The 20,906-nt window shown below is 34.1% G+C and overlaps 1 protein-coding gene across 1 annotated transcript in view; it reads right to left on the reverse strand.

Annotated features, from left to right (window-relative positions):
- The window catches only part of LOC308502792 (pregnancy zone protein-like), a 52,709-nt gene extending 32,176 nt beyond the window's left edge, over positions 1-20,533 (reverse strand). The window contains exons 1-13 of the mRNA XM_081061085.1: positions 20,401-20,533; positions 18,163-18,346; positions 16,832-16,985; positions 16,623-16,675; positions 16,132-16,152; positions 15,509-15,677; positions 14,165-14,249; positions 11,955-12,078; positions 9,699-9,813; positions 7,648-7,757; positions 6,022-6,183; positions 5,176-5,406; positions 4,000-4,063 (exon numbers count right to left, since the gene is read on the reverse strand). Coding sequence (XP_080917211.1) covers positions 4,000-4,063; positions 5,176-5,406; positions 6,022-6,183; positions 7,648-7,757; positions 9,699-9,813; positions 11,955-12,078; positions 14,165-14,249; positions 15,509-15,677; positions 16,132-16,152; positions 16,623-16,675; positions 16,832-16,985; positions 18,163-18,346; positions 20,401-20,483 — 1,555 coding nt within the window. The 5' untranslated portion in view covers positions 20,484-20,533. The remainder of the gene's footprint in view (positions 1-3,999; positions 4,064-5,175; positions 5,407-6,021; positions 6,184-7,647; positions 7,758-9,698; positions 9,814-11,954; positions 12,079-14,164; positions 14,250-15,508; positions 15,678-16,131; positions 16,153-16,622; positions 16,676-16,831; positions 16,986-18,162; positions 18,347-20,400) is intronic.
- Positions 20,534-20,906: the final 373 nt, after the last annotated feature.

The following is a 20,906-nucleotide window of genomic DNA, read 5'->3' on the forward strand; positions in this document are numbered from 1 at the left end:
GGTACGAATAATCACACACACAACAAGCTATGCCTCTGAGTTTTATAAAATAATTCTGTATATTTATCTTAGTGGTTGCTTTCTGTGTGAATTGCATGCTGCTTACATAATGTGCCCACTTAATTTTCTCATAAATGTCTTAAGTTTGATCTTTGTAGCATAAAATTCTTTAAAAACTATAGCCTTCCTATATCTATAAAAGATTTGAGGGCAGCTTGTGGTGAAAATACATGAAAACAGCAGGATGAAAATAAGTTGGAAACAATTCTGAAACCATATGAGGGTGGATTTCTGGAGCAGGGTTAAACATAGGCAGGTATTAATTTTATTAATAATTTTATTAACAAAATGGTTAGATACTAGAGTACTTAAATTTAGCAATGAATTTTCTAGAAGTCAAAGACATGGAAAAACAACCATTTATATAGTTATCATCAAATAAAATGAAGTATATTTTTTCTTAGGTAGAGAGACACTTCCTTCTCCCAACGCCATCTCTTTAGGTACTCAATTCATATATGATTTAAACTCTATTACAAGAACTAATTTTTAAGAATTTGCTTTATGAAGCAGTTTGGGTTTTGATATGCTATTAGCACAACTTTAATATCACATATAAATATTTGTAGGATATAGCTAAAGCAGTATTATGAGGAAAATGTATAGCACCAACACCTATATTAGAAAAGAAAAAAAAGTCTCAATGACCTCAGTTTCCACATGAAGAAACTGAGAAGACTATATTATATGCAAAGTAGGCAAAAGGAATAAATGATAGAAGTCAGTGAATATCATGACATATAGAAAAACAGAGAAAAGTCAATTCAACCAAAAACCAGATGTTTGTGAAAATCAATACAACTGATAAACCTCTAACAAGATTGATCAAGACGTAATGATAGAAGACACAGTTATCAATATCTTGACCCAAAGAGGTATTATCACTATAGATATTACAGCTATTAAAAAAAGTGTAAGGGAATATTATAGACTGTTTTATGTCAATAAAGTAGACAATTTAGAGAAATAGACAAAGTCATTGAATGCTACACATTATCAAATCTCACCCAAGAAGTAATAGCTAACTTAAATTGCATTTTATCTATTAAAGAACATGAATTTGTAGCTAAAATCTTCTGACAGAGAAAATTCTGTGCCCAGAATTTTGTGCCCAGAGGGATGCATTGATAAATTATACCAAATATTTAAGGGGAAAAAAAACCCAAGTCTAAATAAATTCTTCCAGAAAATTGAAGAGGGAGGAATACTTTCCAATTCATTCCATTAGATCAGCTTTTTTCTGATACCAAAACCATGGTAAAAATTACAAAATTTCAATAAGTTGGATCCTACAATATATAAAAGGGTACTACATCATGACCAAATTTTTTATTCCAGGAATGCAAGATTAGTTTAATATTAAAAATCAGTAAATGTAATTCACTATATTAACAGACTACAAAAGAAAAAACAGATCATCTTAATAGAAACAAAATAAGGCTGTTAAAAAGAATAAGCTATAACAATGCAGGAAGAAAAATAACCCCAAAGAAGAAATGGGTAGAAATGTACTTTAGAAATAAACAAGGATTTTATTGTATTATTAGTCATAATTTAATCTAGATGTCTGAAGACAGGAACCTGGGACAAGATTTATGATTTAGAATTGATGGAACATTTTTCAGTAAATAAGATTGTGTTTTAGAGGGATATTTAAAAGCATAAAGGAAGTTTTTAGAGGTATTGGTAATTTAATAAAAAGCTGCCTATTGAACATTATTAAATAAATTGACTATTTTGAAAAGAATTCATGGAAAAATGACTTGAAATCTACCAATTTTGTTACCTGGAAGTGGGATGTTATTGTAACAAATACCTAAAAAACGTGATATTTGGAAAGTGGTGTTAGAATTGGGTAATGGAAAAAGACTGGAACAGTTCTGAGGTGCATTTGGTGAAAAGGCTTTTGTTGTTTTAAACAGACAATTAGAAATATGGATGCTAAAATTTGTGCTAGGGAGGACTCAAAATAAAGTGAGAAGCAAGGTAGAGAAAACACACATCATCTTAGAGAATACCTAACTTGTCATAAACAGACTGATGGTAGAAATATGGACATTAAAAGCACTGACAGTGAGGGCTCAGAAGGAAATTAGGAACATGCTATTGGAAACTGGAGCAAAGGGGATTCTTGCTATTAATGGTGGAAATCTTAATTTAGTCTTACAGTTATGCACAAAGTAAATTTTGTAAACAGTAAACTTGGATATATAGCTGAGGAGCTTTCCAAGCAAGGTGTTAAGTGTTCAACCTGAGGGTTTTTTCTTTTCTTTTTCTGCTTATTGTAAAATGCAAGAGGTAAGGGAAAAATTGTTAATCTTAAAGGAACCAAGACTTGATAATTTGGGAAATTCTCAGCTTATTTAGATTGCAAAAGACACTAAAATCAAGACAGTCACTGTCAGGAAATTGAGCTCTAGAGAAAAATCCATTGTGATGGACAGTCTTTTGCTAATATCTTAGAAAAATCAAAAGATCAGAGTGTTCAGTCACATAAAAGCTCTTTGAAGAAATTAAGTGTATAACTCATAGATCCTCTCAGCTATCTCAGCAATAACTGAAAGGGGAGATAAAATTGTTCAAGGAAAATCTGTGAAGAAGCTTCTTGTTTAATGGAGTGAGTCAATGTGACACATGGGAGATCCACAAGATTTTTGGCAAATTTATATCAGCAGAAACGTTGCCAGTTTGGACAAAAAGGGACAGAGAGAGTATAAAATGAAAAAAATGATATTACACTTATATTCTACAGGTAGGAAACAAGTTGATAAAACCACTTAGTTGCAAACACACGCTATCCCTTCATGAAAAAAAAAAAAGATTCTGAAAGTGGAGCCTTGAGCCCAGAGGGCAGAAACATGAACTAAAGAGGATTTTTCCCAGGTCTTGAAACCTAGTGCTGTTTATGCAGCTGGATTTCAAAAATGTGTCTTCAGGACTGCTGACTCTTTTTCTCCTAGAATGGATTATACCCAGGGCCTAACCGACACCTAATTTAGATGATTGAGATAATATTTGGGACTTTCAAGTTGATGAGATTTTAAAGTTGACTTAATGCTGTAATGTATTGAAGTTTTTAGGGAATGTTGGCATGAGGTGAATATATTTTGCATGTCAGATGGATGTGAATCTTTGGGGTCAGAAGGCAGTTTGTGGTAGGCAGAATAATGTCCCCCCCCCAAAAAAAAAAATCCACGTCATCATCTCAAAAACTTGTGTAAATATTACTTTATATAGCAAAAGGACTTTGCAGATGTGATTAAGTCAAGGACACTGAGATGGGAAGATTATACTGGGTTATCCAAGTGGGCCCAATGTAATCGCAATGATTTTTAAAAGAAAAAGGCAGGAATGCAAGAGAGAAATTTGAAGATGGTGTGCTGCTGGCATTGAAGAGAGAAGGGGAACAAATTAAGGAATGCAGGTGGTCTTTAGAAGCTGGAAAAGGCAAGGCAAAAAATAATCACCTAGAGTTCCAGAAAGAATATAGTCCTACTGACACCTTGATATTAGCCCAGTGAGACTTCTGACCTACAGCACTGTAAAATAAATTTGCACGGTTTTAAGGCAGAAAGTGTGTGGTAGTCTATTACACAAGCAATAGGAAACCAATACAAAAACATATAGAGTAAAATTTTTCTTTGTTGAGTTTTCTGCATTTTCCAACTATTTTCTGTCATTTTAAAACAATTATAAAATAAATATGTTTTACTTCAGGAATAAAATTTCAAATATACAAATGCTATACAAAGAAGAAAAAAATACTAAATGGACTAAAATAAACCCAGTATGGCATACTTTTGTTTCAGCTTTCTGATCTTTGGTTGATGGAAGAAGGTTGTTGACCATTTACTCTTCTGTAAAAATAACTCATTCTTGCTAAAATGTTCAGGATTTGACACTATGAGAGTAAAAATAGGAAATCCTGAAAGTACTTACTGTCTCCTTGTTCAATGGACAAAACATGGATTCCTGATTGGGAGATGCTTCCTCTTGCTTTGATCTGAAGACAGAGGGAAATGCGTTTTTATTGTTTTAAAGGGTACATATTAAACTTACTGAAACATATTTATTATATATAAATAAACAATTATCTCACTACTCCAGTCCAGAAGTTAATTTTGATCACTAAATTTCTCTTCTAATATTTCCTATATGTATAGTTACACATTTAAAATAACAAGCATATACTTTTACAAGGTTTTAGTATTTTAATATTTACTTTCTATCATGAGTATTAATATTCAAATTTACATATTTAAAAAATCTTTTAACATCTATCATATGCAAAGCAACCTATAATGAAAGCAGGTATAAAATATATGTACTTGTATTCTCCATTGTCTCTATTTTAAAATATGAAATGTATTGACACTCTCTATGTGCCAAACACTGAACTAAATAATTTAGTTTTAGCGTTTTATTTAATTTGCACAGTAACCACATGGAGTAATTATAAATACCATCTCCAGTATTCAGGTGGGATGACTGACATTTCTCTTTACAGATAGGATTAGGTAAATTACCCAAGGTCACAAAAGTAGGAAGCAATGAAGCTAAAATTCTAACTTATTGTCGATTTTTAAACTTTTTCATAGAATTTTAAAGAATGTTATTTATAGTTATTTTTCCTATACAGAATTTCCTACACATACATTTTTTTCTTTTAAAAATGACTTACTAGGTAGTTACCAGCTTTGAGTATTTTTAATTTTGGGGCATAAATAGGTATATTGGCCTCAAAAATATCATACCAATTTATAATATGCCTGTGAATGTACTTTTTTCCTTCAATTATACCAGTTATAAACTTTGTAAATTATTTAGAACCTTTATAAGTATAAAATGCTGCTGCTTTATTGTTTTAATTTTCACTTCTCCAATTAATGTCAAAATTGAATATTGTTCCAGAGGATTGTTTAACATTTTTATTTCCTGTCAAATAAGTTCTTGATTCTTATCTTTTGCTTACTTATGTATTGAAAGCAACGTCTCTTCAAGTGTAAAAACAAATATACCTATATTGATGTCTTATAAAGAGCGTCACTTAGATAGGAATCGAATTTTTTGGGAGTCTACACAATTAGAAAGAGCTGCAGTTGCTTTTATTCTCACCACATAATAGAAGGTTAACTCTTTTTCATCCTTCAGTATCTCTCCATTCAGGATGTAGTATGCTCGGATTTCTTGGGTTTTCCCACAGGCTATGGTACCGGCAACAAGTTCAAGGTGAACATAACTCTTGCTGAGAGAGAAAACATGCTTTGCAGTGTGCTGTGCTTCTGTATTATGAAATTCTTGAAGCCACCAGTTATCAAAACACATGGAATTCTCTTTGTAAATGACCTAATGGAAGGAATAAAAGTCTCAAATAGGCTATTTGTTGTTAATATATATCTTGTATATCTTAGTCAATCTCTGTAATTTACTGAAGATTTTATATGAACCATACTTACTTGGTTCCATTACAGGCTGCTTTCCCAAATAAAGCATATCCTATGACTTTCCCTTAAGTTTGTTTTAGGTTATGCAATACTGATTTAGTAGATATTATTCACGCACAATCAAGATCAATTACATTTTCTTAATACCTTTATGACTATCTATTGCATAAGATCATTTGAATATTCAACATAAAATGAAAATATTGGTATACCAAAGACACCACGAAAAACATAACATGTAATAAAATTATACAAATATTGAATTTTTCAAGAGAATATCAAGATGATATAATAAATATCTCCTGAAACTAGATTTCGTTGTAAACACAGTCGATCTAAAGTAAGCTTTCTGACAGAGAATTTTTTGTTTCTTATAGTTTGTCTCCACATTGCTTAATTTCTATTTTACTCTATTACCTTTTCTTTTATCCCTAGAGCTCATATGCTTCCCATATATCCTTAAATTATATGGCTCCAATGATCTCCCTTTCTAGTTCCGATGCCCCTTTCTGCTTACTGAAATTGTAATCAAAGAAGATGTGAGGTTGGTGGTATCGATAGAAATGTTTGCCAAACCACGTTCATTAGTAGTAAAGCTGGAATGGTATGCCGTTGGACCCACATTGACCAGTAGAGTTTTATTGGGGATTGGCTGATCCTTCTCATCAACTAGAAGAACCTAGAAATATGAAAGAGAAAGCTAGTTTTAAGTACAATGTTCACCCTTGACTTCTTGGCCACTGTCATTTACTGAAGATCTTAGAATCTGAAAATAAGATTTGCTTTTTCAGGCTCTATGAACTATTTTTCTTTTTGATATTTCAATTTAGATAACTCATGAACATGCAATTGAGAATATCCAAAAGTGGACATATGACGTTACCTTCCCAAATTTTCTTTATGTCCAGTGTTCTTTATCTTGGTATATGGTGCTTCTATCCGTCCAATAATTTATGCAGGAATACTGAGGGCTTTTATTTTTATTGTTGTTGTCATTTTCTCTTTCACTGCCTACATCTAACACATTTCCAAGTGCTATCATTTCTCTTATATAACATTTTATTGCTATTTACTTCTCTCCAAATCCATTGCTGCCGTTCCAGTTAAAACCACAGTATTTTTTCCCATCTGGTTTCCAATAGCTTTCTGTTTAATCTTATGCAGTCCACCCTCTTGCTGCCTCACCCTGGCTTCAAACCATTTTCTACACAGGCTGAGCTAAACTGATCATGTTACTCTCCTTAAAACCCTTCAGTAATTTCTCAATCTAGCATTCTGAACATATACTAAAGGGTCCTTTAAAATCTGTTTTAGCTTAATTACAACTAGTCAATACAGTTATGTTTTCTGTCTTAGCCAGTCACATTGGCTACCTCTTGGTTCTTTGCTCTTAAACAGAGCCTGAGATATTCTCCCATCTTTTTAAAATTTCTGGCCAAGTCATATTCATCTTTCAGTTTTCTTATGTTCAGTTTTCTTATGTTCTTCCCCTGACCTGAAATGACCTTGCCCAATCATATCTATATATTGATTAATGTCTTGCCAATTTGATATGAAATACTGGAATAAATGAAGATTATATAAAATTTATAATATGCCACTAAAATAAGGAAACTGGCTAAATACTGTCATTTTGAAGATTAGTTACTACAAAAAAAATTTTAAATACCCAGAAATCTTGCATCTCTTTTATGAAAGAAAATTGATAGTTTACTAAGTTGAATATCAATCCTAAAATTTAACATTATTATTGCCAATGTTGAGCCTTGAAACTGAAAAAATTTTTTAAAAACTATCAATAATGAAAAAACTCAATCATTTAGATGAAAGAGTATCTCTATAGAAAGAGTATTTCTATAGAAAATACTACAAAATCATTGTTTATAAAGAAGCAATCAAAGAGTATGCAGCAAAACTACTCAGAAAAAATTTATTGTAGAGGTGTCTAAGGAAGTTAATTTAAAAATATATACTTTATTTTTCTGGATTTTGTGATGACCTTTGCCTTCCAAATTTGCAAATTGCTGTAATTTATTTTCTTACTGTAAATAAATATTCATTTTTATAATAAATTTTGATTTTAAAACTCATTTTCTTAAAAGCCACATCCTCCAAATTATGATATATTGAAAATATATTTTACCTGCCCAAAGAAAGGGAGCCCACGTCTAAAATGTGAATCCACTTTTGTAAATTTAAGTTTGCTTAAGGTATTTGTGATTTCACATGATCCATGTCCAGTAAATTCCAACCCTGAAAAAGAAATGAGGTCAGTTGAACTGTTCTATGTATTCAACTCACCTCCTACCTCCATCCCAGCTTCACTCCATCATAATAAATTACCATCCATATTTTCTTTTCTTGTTCTTTCTAGGATTTCTCACACTTAGAAAACTCAAGCATTTTGATGTTAGCTTCACCTTCATATAAAAATTTATTGGCATGCATAATTCTCCAGTTCCTCTGGTTTCACAGGTATCCTACTTGTTCCACCTATGTTCTTAAGTTTTCCTCATCTGCTCTGTGATCTTGCTCCGTCTTTGTTTCCGTCTTTCTCACATCACTGCTCTCTCCCCACAACTTTCTGTATACAACATAATTCTTCACAGTGGCCTAAAAATATCCTTAAATTTCTGTCACAAAAAACTTCTCCAGCAAGACCCTTCTTTTCACTGAATGGCCTATCCAAAGTATAACCAAACTGATGCTTTTCCATTCAATGAAATGTAATCTGTATGTTATCTTCCACGTCTAAAGCACCACTCTATCAAAGTCTAAAAGATCCCTTATTTGCTTCCAACATAGTAATCTCATCTCACACTTCAACAAAATGAACTCTCAAAAGTACTTCATACATAACTAGTGTGACTGGAACTCTTCCAGTGGCTTCTAAGAAATTGTACTTTTTAATTTTCCCTCTATCCCTCTGACTCCTAATTTGATTATCCTGACTTATTTGATACTATCTGCTAACTGTACAGTAGTCCCTTCTAATATGTTGGGAATATGTTCCAAGACCCTCAGTGGATGCCTGCAACCACAGATTGTACCCAAACCTATATACCGTATGTTTTTCCCTATGCATACATACTTACGATAAAGTTTAATTTATAACTATGCATGAAATTTAAAACTTATGAATTGTTTATTTCTGGAATTTTCCATTTAATATTTTTGGACTGTGGTTGACCGTGGGTAACTGAAACCACAGAAAGGGAAACCACAGATAAGGGGAGACTGTAGTTATTTCTGTCCTTGGACCGCTCCTTGTCTGCCTCTAGCCTCAATTTAGCAGTGCTAAATGAATTCACTTTCAGAACAATTGCATTTACTCTTAGTAGAATATGGACACAATGGGAATGGTTTCAGATTTACATTTCTGGTCCTGATTTTGCTTTGGCTTTCTTTTTAAATTATCTGCGGAATTAATCAGCTTCCATTTTGATATTCAAAATTATAACTAATCATGTTGGACGCATTCTCTAACTATAATTCATTCTCATCTACTCCTTATTTTGGTTAATGGCATTTCTGTTTTCCATTTCCCAAATTTGTAATCTTTGTAATCATCTTTGAATAACATTCTGATATATCAGATTTTTCATCTAGCCTGTCCTCTTCTTTTCTGTTAGAATTATCTTTTTAAAAATATCAATTTATTTAGGTCATTCTTCTCAAGTATATATATCTAAAGATAATCAATGCTTTTCATAATAAAGTCTGACATCGTCAGTATATGATTTACTCTACTTTTCTACACACCTTAGCACCAACCCTACATTTTCAGATTCTTCTGAAACCGAACACATTTGTTTTATGCTTATCATGCTATCTGACTCCATCACTATCTTTCAAAATAATATTCATTATATACAAATCAGCTCAAATGCTACTTTATAAAACTTTCTTTGTCTTTGTCTTAGAATTAATTATTTTTCTTCAGATTCATTTAGCCCTTAGATTCTATATTTCTTGTGGTAATTTTATTGTGGTTATACATACATACATACATACATACATATAAACATATACATGTATATAATTTCTTTTTAGATTTTTAATTCCTTGAGGGTAGGGATCATGTCATTTTCATAGTCCCCAGAAACAATAAAGTGTTTACAGGAATGGAATTTTGATCAATGTTTAATAAATTAATAAACTGATGAATTGTTGATATTTAAAAATAATACCAACCTGTTCCCTCCTCTCTGACCTTGGCTTCCACTTGTATTGTCATGTCATACCCTTGTTGTCTCAGCTGAAATAATTTAGTCTTTACGAGTTGTGTGAAACAGCCTTTATCATCTGCCTGAAGAGAAAGGAAAAGAATTCCTAGGTTTCTGATTTGCTATCCAAAAAGTCAGTCATCAACCTATGAAAATTTTTCATTAGCTATTGAAAGAAATTTTACAAATATTCTGGCCAGTTTTTAGGTGCTTGCCTTTTCCCAAGTCCCTAAAATGGCATGAAATGTCTTCATTAATCATTGAATTACTCTTGCCACGCTTTGCCTTCTCCCCTCTCTTCTGAAAGCTTATCACATTTCTGCCATAATAAACTTCATGGAGTGTCCAAAGGTGCCACAGTATTTTTTAATTCTATTTTTGCATATGTTGATCCTCAAATAATAGCCTTCTTTCTCCTATTCTTATCTTGGCCAATAGTTATTGCTCTTCTAAACTCAACTCAGACATAACATTTTCTAAGAAGTCTCCATAACCACCTCCACCTAAATATTGACTAAGGATTATATTTTCTTGATGTCTCAGACATTAATATATCTATTCATATTCATACATATATATCTATTCTATTCATTAATATATCTATTCTATTCATACATATATAGAGATATGAATATATCTATTCATATATATCCACTTAATAGATGAATTAATATAGTATAGTCAATGATGGGGATACATTCTGAGAAATATGTCATTAGGTAGATATGTGAATGAAACAGAGTGAGTGCCCTCACCTAACCCTAGCTAGTACAGCCTACTACACACCTAGGCCATGTGGTGTAGTCTGTTGCTCCTGGGCCACAGGCCTGTACAGCATGTTACTGTACAAAACAACACGAGAGTAAATCAAGTGCAAGAGAAAATGATACAATCAAGAGACACAGTAAACATGAGATACATGAGGCTGCTGCTGGTGTGACACAGCACATTGTTTTACAGTGGCTTTTTTTTTTTGTAAATAGAAAGTACACTCTAAAATAACGATTAAAAAGTATAGTATAGAAAATGCATAAACCAGCATAAACCAGTCATTTATTATCAAGTATTATGTACTGTATATATTGTATGTGCTACGCTTTTATACGAGTGGCAGAGCAGTGGGTTTTTTAATACCCGTAGCACCACAAACATGAGTAATGCATTGTACTATGGTATTATGGAGAGAGGTGGACCAGGTTTGTCATTGAGTGAAACATCGTTATGCAATGCATGACTGTAATCAGATTTCCAAACTAAATATTGGTAACCATGTTTTAATAAAGATTTGTTTTTATTTTTGTACTTACATAAAAATATTTACTGCATAATAAAATTTAATCATATTTAATTTACTTATATATAGAGGTCATGACTCATTTGAAAATTAAAATTAATCTTAGTCTTTCTAATACATTAAAGATTTTGGCAGCTAGATTTCTCTCATGTGTACTCTGTTTGTCAGTGTTTATCTTGACATTCATCATCATAGTCATCACCCTATCCTTTCATTTAATAGTTATCTGCAGCTTTGATAACTTTCTTTTCCATACCTTTATGGTGCCTGCTCACACTGCCACATCCTGGACTTTTATGTACCCTTTCTTTGAAATTAGTAATTTATACATTTTATGTTTTAATACAACATATTCTATTTTCTGCTGTTTCCTTTAGTTATCCTTATTACACTTCTTTGATGTAATTGAGGTCTCTGGTCCATTGTCTCTCTAAGTCTCCCTCTCCTCAAGCTGATACTAGTTTCATATTCTTCCATATGCAATTTAGATTCCATAGTATGCCACTTGATTCTACCACTAGCCAAATTCTTAACATTTGTCACATTCTTGTTCTATTATCTGTTTGATAAAAGCCAACTTTGGATATTTCCACATCCTTTACGCCCTTATACCTTTATTCCAAAAGCATGTTGATTGCTTTTGGAAGGGAATTACAAAACTAGACAAATAAACATCAGTGTAACTCCATGAGTCCAACCCTCAAGTTGGATCTTAATGTTGCTAGGCAAACATACGGTGTTTCCTGTATTTGCCAGGCAAAAATACACTGTTTCCCTTATTCCACAATTTTCCAAGGTGACTATTTCAAACACCACTCTCTACTGTATTGTATTCACAATACAATACTCTATTGCATTCTCTATTGTATTGTAATTCAGGAGAGAACAAGATCTGGTGTTAGTGTCTTGGGGAGAATGGTTTCCATATACCTGTTGACCAAATTCTTCACAGATACTTTGTGAATGTTTTCCATGACAGGAGGAATGGTATCGTGCATACTTCCTGCATACATTAATTGTCACCAGACCAGGGACAGGTTTTCCATATGTGTATCTATAACAATAAAGCAATCATACAAAAAATATTTAATGTAAATAACTCAGATGTTTTTCTCATGATTTGATCCATACATACCCATCTTATTCATCTACAATAATTGTATCTCCTCCTCCCATAGCATCTGACTTTAGAAACATTTATTCTGAAACTGTTTTAATTATCTAAGTAAGCACAGTTCTATAACTTACTGAATCTTTTTGAAACACCTCCAATGAAAAATTAACAATATAGTTTTTCTCAGATCTTTCCTTCCTCTTGGTTGAGGTTTTATCATAAGCTTGTCTTACTTCCTTCTTTTTCTGCTGTCAGTCTATCCAGGTTATAATTCCATCTTTAACAACACCTCTTAAATCATTTAGGGAAAAAAATAAGACCATGTAGAGAGTGTATTTCTAAGTCTTCCCTAATTCATATGCATTTTAAGAGGATAAATGAGAAGTTAAATGGGAAAGCATTAGCTATAAAACAAAAATGTTATAAAAGAATAGTGTCATAATGACTTAGTCTGCTTCTCCCAAATCTGATGGAAGGATATGACGAGTATCATCTGAATGTTTGTGTTGAAATCCCACCCCACAAAGAGGACAGTATTAGGGTATGAGGCCTTTGGAAGGCACTTAAATCATAATGATGGAGTCTTCATGAATGAGATTAGTGTCTTTGTAAAGAAGGCTCCAGTGAGATTCCTTGCCTTTTTCACTATGTGAAGACATGGTGAGAAGGCACCAGCTATGAACCACTAGAAGTTGATCATGCTGGCTCCTTGATCTTGGATTTCCCAGCCTGTAGGAAGAAATTTCTGTTGTTTATAAGTTACTGAGCCTGTGGTATTTTGGTATAGCTGCCAGAATGGACTAAGGCGTAATGTGAAGCAGAACTTAGTTTATTGCTTCTCAAAGCATGCTTTATGGGCCATCTACAACATGACCTGAGCTATGCACCGAGATTCAGAATCCTGAATCTCTCCTCAGATATATGATTAGAATCTCTAGAGGTAGGGCCAAGGAATCTACATTTTAACTAAGCACCTCCACATATTCCGGTATACACTTAAGTTTGAAACCTATTGCTTTAGCTCAAACTGCAAGGAAGGTGAGATTTGCCCTCAGTGTCCCCATACTTCGCTTTTTATATAATTTCCCCTCAAAATTTCTACAAGTGCTGATAAAGTAATACATTATTTACTACATTTCAATCACTTTGTTGAATCTTATCTTTAAATCTGAATCCAAAGGTGTTCCCTCTGATGGAAACATTTGAAGCATTAAAGGTAGTGAGAAAGATGAAAACATGTATGTCATGCTGTTTTCAAAAGCAAGAGGTAATGTTCTCTCCTTGGAGTATGCAGGGGATGCTCTACTGCACTACTGAAAGGCAATCAGGGAGGAAAGAACTATGACATGGATTTTGAATTCTAAATTATATACCCAGCATTTAAGACAGAGAGTCTACTTACCTTCTTCTAACTTTCCATAGTTTAAGAAACTCAGAGCAATAGACAAAAGGGGATAATAGGACACAGAATAACACAGAAGTTACGAGCATTAGCTCCAGAGTTGAATGGCCTGGGTTCAGTTTAACACAGCAATTGGGATACAATAAACGCTTCATGAAGTTAGATTGTTTTTAAATTTCAGAGGCAATATAGAATATTGATGGTCAGGGTCTGGAGCCAGACTGCTGGATTTAAATTTCAGTCTGCCATTTACTGTCTGTAGAAGCTTGAATAAGTTTTTTGTTTCGTTTTGTTTTGTTTTGTTTTTTAATCCTCTGTGTTTTGGTTTCCGCCTTTGTCAATTGAGGATAACTATCCCTATCTCACAGGGTTAGTGTAAGAAAAAAATGTTAATAAGTACAAGACACTTAAATCATTGTCTGGCACATTTTCAGTGTTCAGCCAATGATTTTATTAGTAGTAAAAGTGTCGTATGCTACCGTCCCTGCTCCCTAGTCAAGGCTCAGGCAATTAGGACAGAGAGTCATTCCTTCTTTAATTAAAATACTTCAAAATCCAGTAACAGTTATTTGCAATAGAAATAGAGTAGAAGAATGGAAATGAGATGAAAAAAATGTAACTCACATGCCACACACAGATACCACAAATGCTTCATCTAGAAAACCAATAGTCTTGGGCATTTTCAATTGGACCTCAAATTTGGGCAAAACTGTTGTCAATAGAAGAGAAAAAGAGATGAGAGTGGGCAGGAGATCTTGCAAGTATTAGTAATGATTCTATTATAGAACCTTCTAACGTAGGATCATATGAAATGTTTTCAATTACAATATGGAGCAGTAGGCACACTACTGAAAAGAAGATGCCATTCACAACCATGGGCAGTTCATACCATGTTAACTTGGTTAAGCTGGTACTGTATTTCCTAGAATCTCCTTGTCTGAAGTTGTTTAAGATTTCAAAAGTGGAAAGAAAGCAGTCCCATAAGTCTCTGAAGAGCATATGGTTAGATGTGGTACCAGGTACAGAGGCCAGTAGGTCCCAATTTATTCTTATTTTTTCCCTGTGTCCAGTTTATCGTCACAACTGCTAGCCCTGCTTACTAATAGAAGCCCTAAGCCCACCACCAGACACTTGGTTATAGAAATACTGAATTGGTAGATATTAAGAGGTAATAGCCTTCCATAGAATCTTCTATCAGTTTTTCTTCATGGTCTCCTCTGGCAGCTGAAGGTGCCCTTGTAAATTCTGATTTATCCATCCCCACCATTGCTTCTGGAGAACTGGATAGTAATTTCCTTTGATCCACCAACTCCTCCTGTTAGACCCTTACTTTTATGGCCCCTTCCACAGTTGTATAAGGTTAGTTACTCAAAATAATAAATCCCTCTCTATAATTCTTTGGAAATTCTGGTGAGTTTTGGAAATCGTGTTTTTGTTATAGATTTACTTGTCTGTTGCATGATATATTTAATTTACATTAGAAAATCTATAAAACTGATAACTAATAAAATGGCTGAAATGTTTGATTACTATGATTAGAGTAGGGTAGGTGTAGATTATAATCCCGGTAGATAATCCCAGGGATACCTTTAGTTATAAGACATAGATCAACAGATGCAAATAGTTAGCATAACATATTGATTAACAATTTAAGTTTGGGTCAAACGAACCTATTAACATCTCTCTTGCCTCTTATTGGCTTTGTGATTTTGGTAAATTACTAACTTTTCTAGTATTGACATGCTCATTTATAAAATGGATATAATATGGTATCTGCCCCATAAGACTCTTGTGAGGATGAATTGAGATAGTGCATGAAAAGTGCTTAGCACATTTTTGGTAAATAAAAAAGCTTGTTAATTTTCAACTATTACATGCTAGATTTTTGCTCATCACCTGTATATAAAAACTATCCAATCTTAAATACTCTAATGTCATAAATGTCTTGGACACATGCAGAATTCTTACCATATTCATTCACTTCAAAGGAGTGCTCTATCTTTTCTCCTGACTCCTTCTCCAGCATGACCTTGTAGGGACCCAGACTGGGCTCCACTGAGAGTGGGAAAGAGAGCTGGCTGAGTCCCCCTTGTAATTTGAGCCTTTGCCATTGGAAAATTCGGTTCCTCTTGGGGTTCTATAGGTAAAAACATTATGCATTCATAGAAACAATTGAAATGTATACTTTTGACTAGACAGGTTTTCAGGGGAGGTGACATTGAGAGTTGGATAATAGATGGTTGGTAAATTGGTACCAAAGGTATTAGCAAAATTTTCTAGGAATTCTCCATTGAGAAAAGGGTAATAAGTTTATCAATCATGAGATATTACAGATTACAGTACGTTTTTTGGATTATGCATATTTATTGCAGTCAGAAATATTTCAAGAGTCACTAAATTGCATCATCTCAAGAAATTTTGTTCCTTCTTTTAAATCTTATCCACTCTCCAGAGGATTTAAGATAGACAGGGGAAAGTGTTTATGTACTTTTTTTGAAGTGCTAATTGGGAGGGAGGAGGTAGAGAGAGTCAATTTAATATAACTTGTAGTAAGTCCTCATTCCAACTGAGAAATGTAATATATTACCTACCTCAATATAAACAACCGGGAACTGAAAAAAAAGAAATATGAGTGTAAGATAGAGTTTAGAAAGAAACAACCATGACATCAGCATTGATAGGTTATCTGGATCAGAGAAAGTGATTCTGTTTATTTCTTTGCCAAACAAGAAATTGTGCACCAGTTTGGTTCACAGCACTTTATATGTTCAGTTTGGGATGTACATCTCTTAAGAAATCATGGTATTTATCTTTGAGACAATTTTTTTTTTCTGAGAGAGAAATCAAATGCATTTATTTTCTTTTGTTCAATAAAAATTGCTGGTATATTTATGAGGATAATTTAAGCTGGATATTTAATTTATTTTAAGAATATTGTTGACGAACTGATGGTCCCTTATTCTCCTTATGAAATCTTTCTCTGGTAGATTTAAGTGCCTCATATTGGTCTCAGGTTCTCCAAAAAACTGGGCTTTAATTTTTGCCTGTTTCTCCCAACCTCACCCATTGTTATGAGACTCACCATTTCATTCAAAGGGTGAAAATTGACATCCACAGAGACAATGCGGAATCTCACTGAAATACAGAGATTTTTCCCATGAAATCCAATGAGAATCCAGATAACAACATGCCAGGACTTCCATGATTGCAGAATAAAGTAATAGAGAACCCCACTCCCTGCCCCCAAACCCTACCCCTTATAGTTGCCCTTGCTCATATGATTCCTTATACCTGTTTGTCCTGGTTTGTAGATGGGTTTGTCTGTTTGGACAAAGACGAGGCTCTTTGCTTTTGTTACTTGCATTGGCTTCCTCTTTTTGAACTCCTGAGTTGGCCCTTTCACCTGAACAGTAATGAACGCTGAAGAAGATGGCAACTCTGGAATCTGTAAAACAGAAATGAGCTGAAGAATCTGCCTAGACCCACTTCTGAATGTCTCAGCCTTTATGATTTTCTCATTTCTCTGGTTAGTCCCATGAGAATTAGTAGGGGATAGGTCAAGGATTATTTCCCCTGTTTTATAGATTATTATGATTGTGTAACATGACAGTAACAATTTGTTGATTTAATTAAAGAGAAAATGTCATTGCAATAAAATGAACTAATTCTTCAACCAGCAATAACAACGAAGGGAATAACATGCTTGCGTTTTCACAGTAATTATATGATATCATTGGTAGTAAGCCAGTATGATTAACTAAATATTTAATACCTTAAGTAATAAAAGTTACTAGGACAGTCATGCGGGGTGTCAGGCGGGGTCTCTAGATGCCCTCCCCACATAAGAACGCAGGATATGGCGAGGCCAAAAAGGAACGCCAACGAAGCCATAGATAGGGGAGTCATACCACTATAGTCTTGCTGGTGGCTGGGTTGGGAACACAGGAAGCAGGAGCCACACTATCTGCAAACTGCCGTCCACTTCTGTCTGCCAACCAATCTCACTTGCTAGCTGCAATCTGCTGTGCTAACTGCAATACACTCTTGGTAGCTCAGCCACCATCTTCTTGCTAGCCCCCATTTTCTACTAGCGAGGCCTCGGCAGTTATATTAGTGGCCCATGGCTCACTGGTTACAGCTGGCGGCCAATTAGCCACAGCTAATGGCCATCCAATCACAGTTGATGGCCATTTACTACCTGAGCCAGTACCTTTCCATGTGAGGCCGAGCGCCTGGAAACTGCACTCCTGGATCTGTCCCCACAAGGACACTGTATTAACCATCAGTCATCTGTGAGATCTTAGATAAATCACTTAACTTTATGAATCTCAGTGTTTATATCTGTGATGGCGTAAACATTATTTATCTTAGAAGTTCAAGAGCAAATGAAATCTTTTCTATACCCACTGCTACCTTTTATATATTGCATTAGATCTGTTTGTAAATATTACGTAAGCACATTCAGTAGAACTTTCATTTTTAGAATCTAATTTGAAATTCACTCTGTATTCCTTTTTTCTTCATTATGCTTTTTGTTGTTGTTATTGGAGGTCAGAACACAAGGCATCCACTAATATGCACATTCTTTAACAATATCCCTTATTCCAAGGAGTGATACTGACAGTGAAGGGACTGCAGTAGAAGGAGTCCTTCTCTGCCACCAGGTCTGTGAGGAGAGCCTTGCTGTACATTCCATACTCCAGAATTACGTTAAGTGTCACTGTCTCATTCAGGTGATTAAGCACGACACAGGCCTTCTCAGGAAACTCAGCATACAGCTGTGATGGGACCAGCACCAGGTACTGCCTGTGGAGAAGAAGGGACTGGATCAATCATGGAGATGTTAAAAACACATCATTGTTGTGGCTGTTTCCTAGATAATCTTTGCTACTGCCACCAATCAGAGCAAAGCCGGATTTCAGCAAGAGTGTATTCTTCAAAGGCCAATCCAAAATATATTAGAAACCCCCAATAAGCTAAACATTAATATGCTTCTTTTGCAGAAATATTCACCCTCATAATATTTGTAAACCTGTTAATAAGTTATAGATAAGCAATCCATGAGTTATTATGTATTTTGATAGAATTAATTTCCAACTTTAGGAATGGATCATGATAATGTGATTATATATAATAGAATATTTTTCAGCCTTAAAAAAGAAGGAAATCCTGCTATTTGTGACAACATGGGTGGAACTTGAGGTCATTATGCTAAGTGGAATTAGCCAGACAGAGGAAGATAATATTGTGTGGTGTCACTTATATGTGGACTCTAAAAACAAAAAGAAAACCAAATTCATAGAAACAGAAATTAGAAAAGTGGTTGCCAGGGGCTAGGGGGTGCTGGAGGAAATAAGGAGAGGTTGGTAAAAGGGTACAAATTTTCAGTTATCAGATGTATAAGATCTGGGGATACATGGTGCCTATAACTGATAACTCAATTGTGTAACTGAAATTTGCTAAGAGAGTAGAACTTAAGCGTCTCACCATAAAGAAAAAAAAGAATAAATATGTGAGACATACATGTATTAATTAACTTAACGAGGGAAACCCTTTCACAATATATACATATGTGAAATCATGTTGGACACTTTAAATACAATTTTATTTGTCAATTGTATGACAATAAAGCTGAAAACACATTTCATTATTTTTAGCAACAACTAAATGTTATCAATCAATCATTACTGAAAGTATTAAGAACCTGTATTCATGTGGTCTTGGGTTTCATATAGATGATATCATGAATTTCTTTGTTCCAGGAAACACTAAAGAGATACCACTAATAAATAGGGAGGAGCTGAATTGCTTTTTACTACTGTTACAGATGCAACTTTAGCTCTTTTCTATCTTTCACCCTCTGGTAATGGGAGAAAAGCCATGCCAAGCTAGGCTAATCACCAAATGTATTACCATATAAACCCAGAAGAAAGTATCACTCTGCTATGGCTCTTTGCTCATCATTTATAATCACCCAACAAATTGCACTTTGAAAACTCAGCTTGCCCATGTCTCTCTCTTTCTGAAGTGTCCTTCTCTATCTGGAAAACTTCTATTTGCTTCATGAGACTTATCTCGAGGAGCATTTGAGATCTTGCTCCCTGGCATATGTTATCAGTTTGGCTCTAATAACCTCTTATAAAAATTCTTAAAAAAAAAACTTATCTTGAAAGCAACTTTTTCTATACAGACTTAGATGATACCCCTTCCCTTATATCAGGTCCCATGAGGAGTTAGGTTTCCTTTGTGAATATGCTCACAGAAAACAGAAGCTGCAATGCCTGCTTCTGTTTTTGCACTGTGGTTTTTCATTTTTCTGTGCACCAACTCTTTCTCTTTTCCATACTGTTTAAGGGCAGGGTCTACATTTTATTAATCTTTATATTCCCAATATCTAATGGTTTGCTGAAGGATTAAGTAAACTGACACACAAAATCCTGGCTTGTCTGTAGGTCATGCATCCATTTTGGCAAGCCCTGACTTGGGAAAAACACAAACACTGAGTCACCTCATGGTAACCAAGACACTGAATCCCCTTTCACGAGCCAATAAAAAAGTTATCACTTTGGGGGGAAAGGTAGGAATTCTATATCCTTTATATTTTATGAATGTTGTAGAATTTTATATTCTTATCTGGTGAATGTTTCATAAGTGTTACTGCCCTATATCTCTTGAGTTTTCTAGAATTGGAGTATACCTCTTTCCACATGAGAAATAACAACTTACTGACCCTTCCAAGCCCCTTTGACAACAGACCATTTTGCAGGGAATCAGAAAATAAATAAAAAGACAGACACCAAGAAGCAGACAACACGATGGGAAAGAGGAGAACGATAGACTATTCTGCAAATGTTGCTTACGGTTTTGAAGTAGCTGAAACATCTCTGGCAAAGAGCAAGAAAAGTAGAATCAAGACTGGATTGGGCAGTTGATTTCCCCTCATGATGTAGACAGGAAAAGGAAATAATGGGAGTCTGAGCCCTTGATTCCTTGAACTCTGCTCTTGTTCCAGAATCACTGGTTTTTATTTTACCTGATGGGCAGTGAAAGTAAATTGCTAAGCATTTATTTTCGTAACACATTAACTACTTCCAGTATAAAAAAAATCAATTCCACAGCTATCAGTATTCGTTCATCTACTTTCTCAAATTTTCTAAGAACTTGAAAAATAGTGCTTTGAGGCTACACTGGCTCTGGTTATTAATCAGAATTTTAAATATTTTTAAGAAAAAAAACAAACTAAATTACATAATTTGACAAAATTATGGATATATCTTGATTTCTCTTTCCTTTTTTTAAAGAGCTATTAAGGTAAATACATATCCCAAATCTCTTCTTGGTGGTCCAGGGAACATCACATATTTCC

This window comes from Rhinolophus hipposideros (assembly GCF_964194185.1).
Source record: "Rhinolophus hipposideros genome assembly, chromosome: 9".
NCBI lineage: Eukaryota > Metazoa > Chordata > Mammalia > Chiroptera > Rhinolophidae > Rhinolophus > Rhinolophus hipposideros.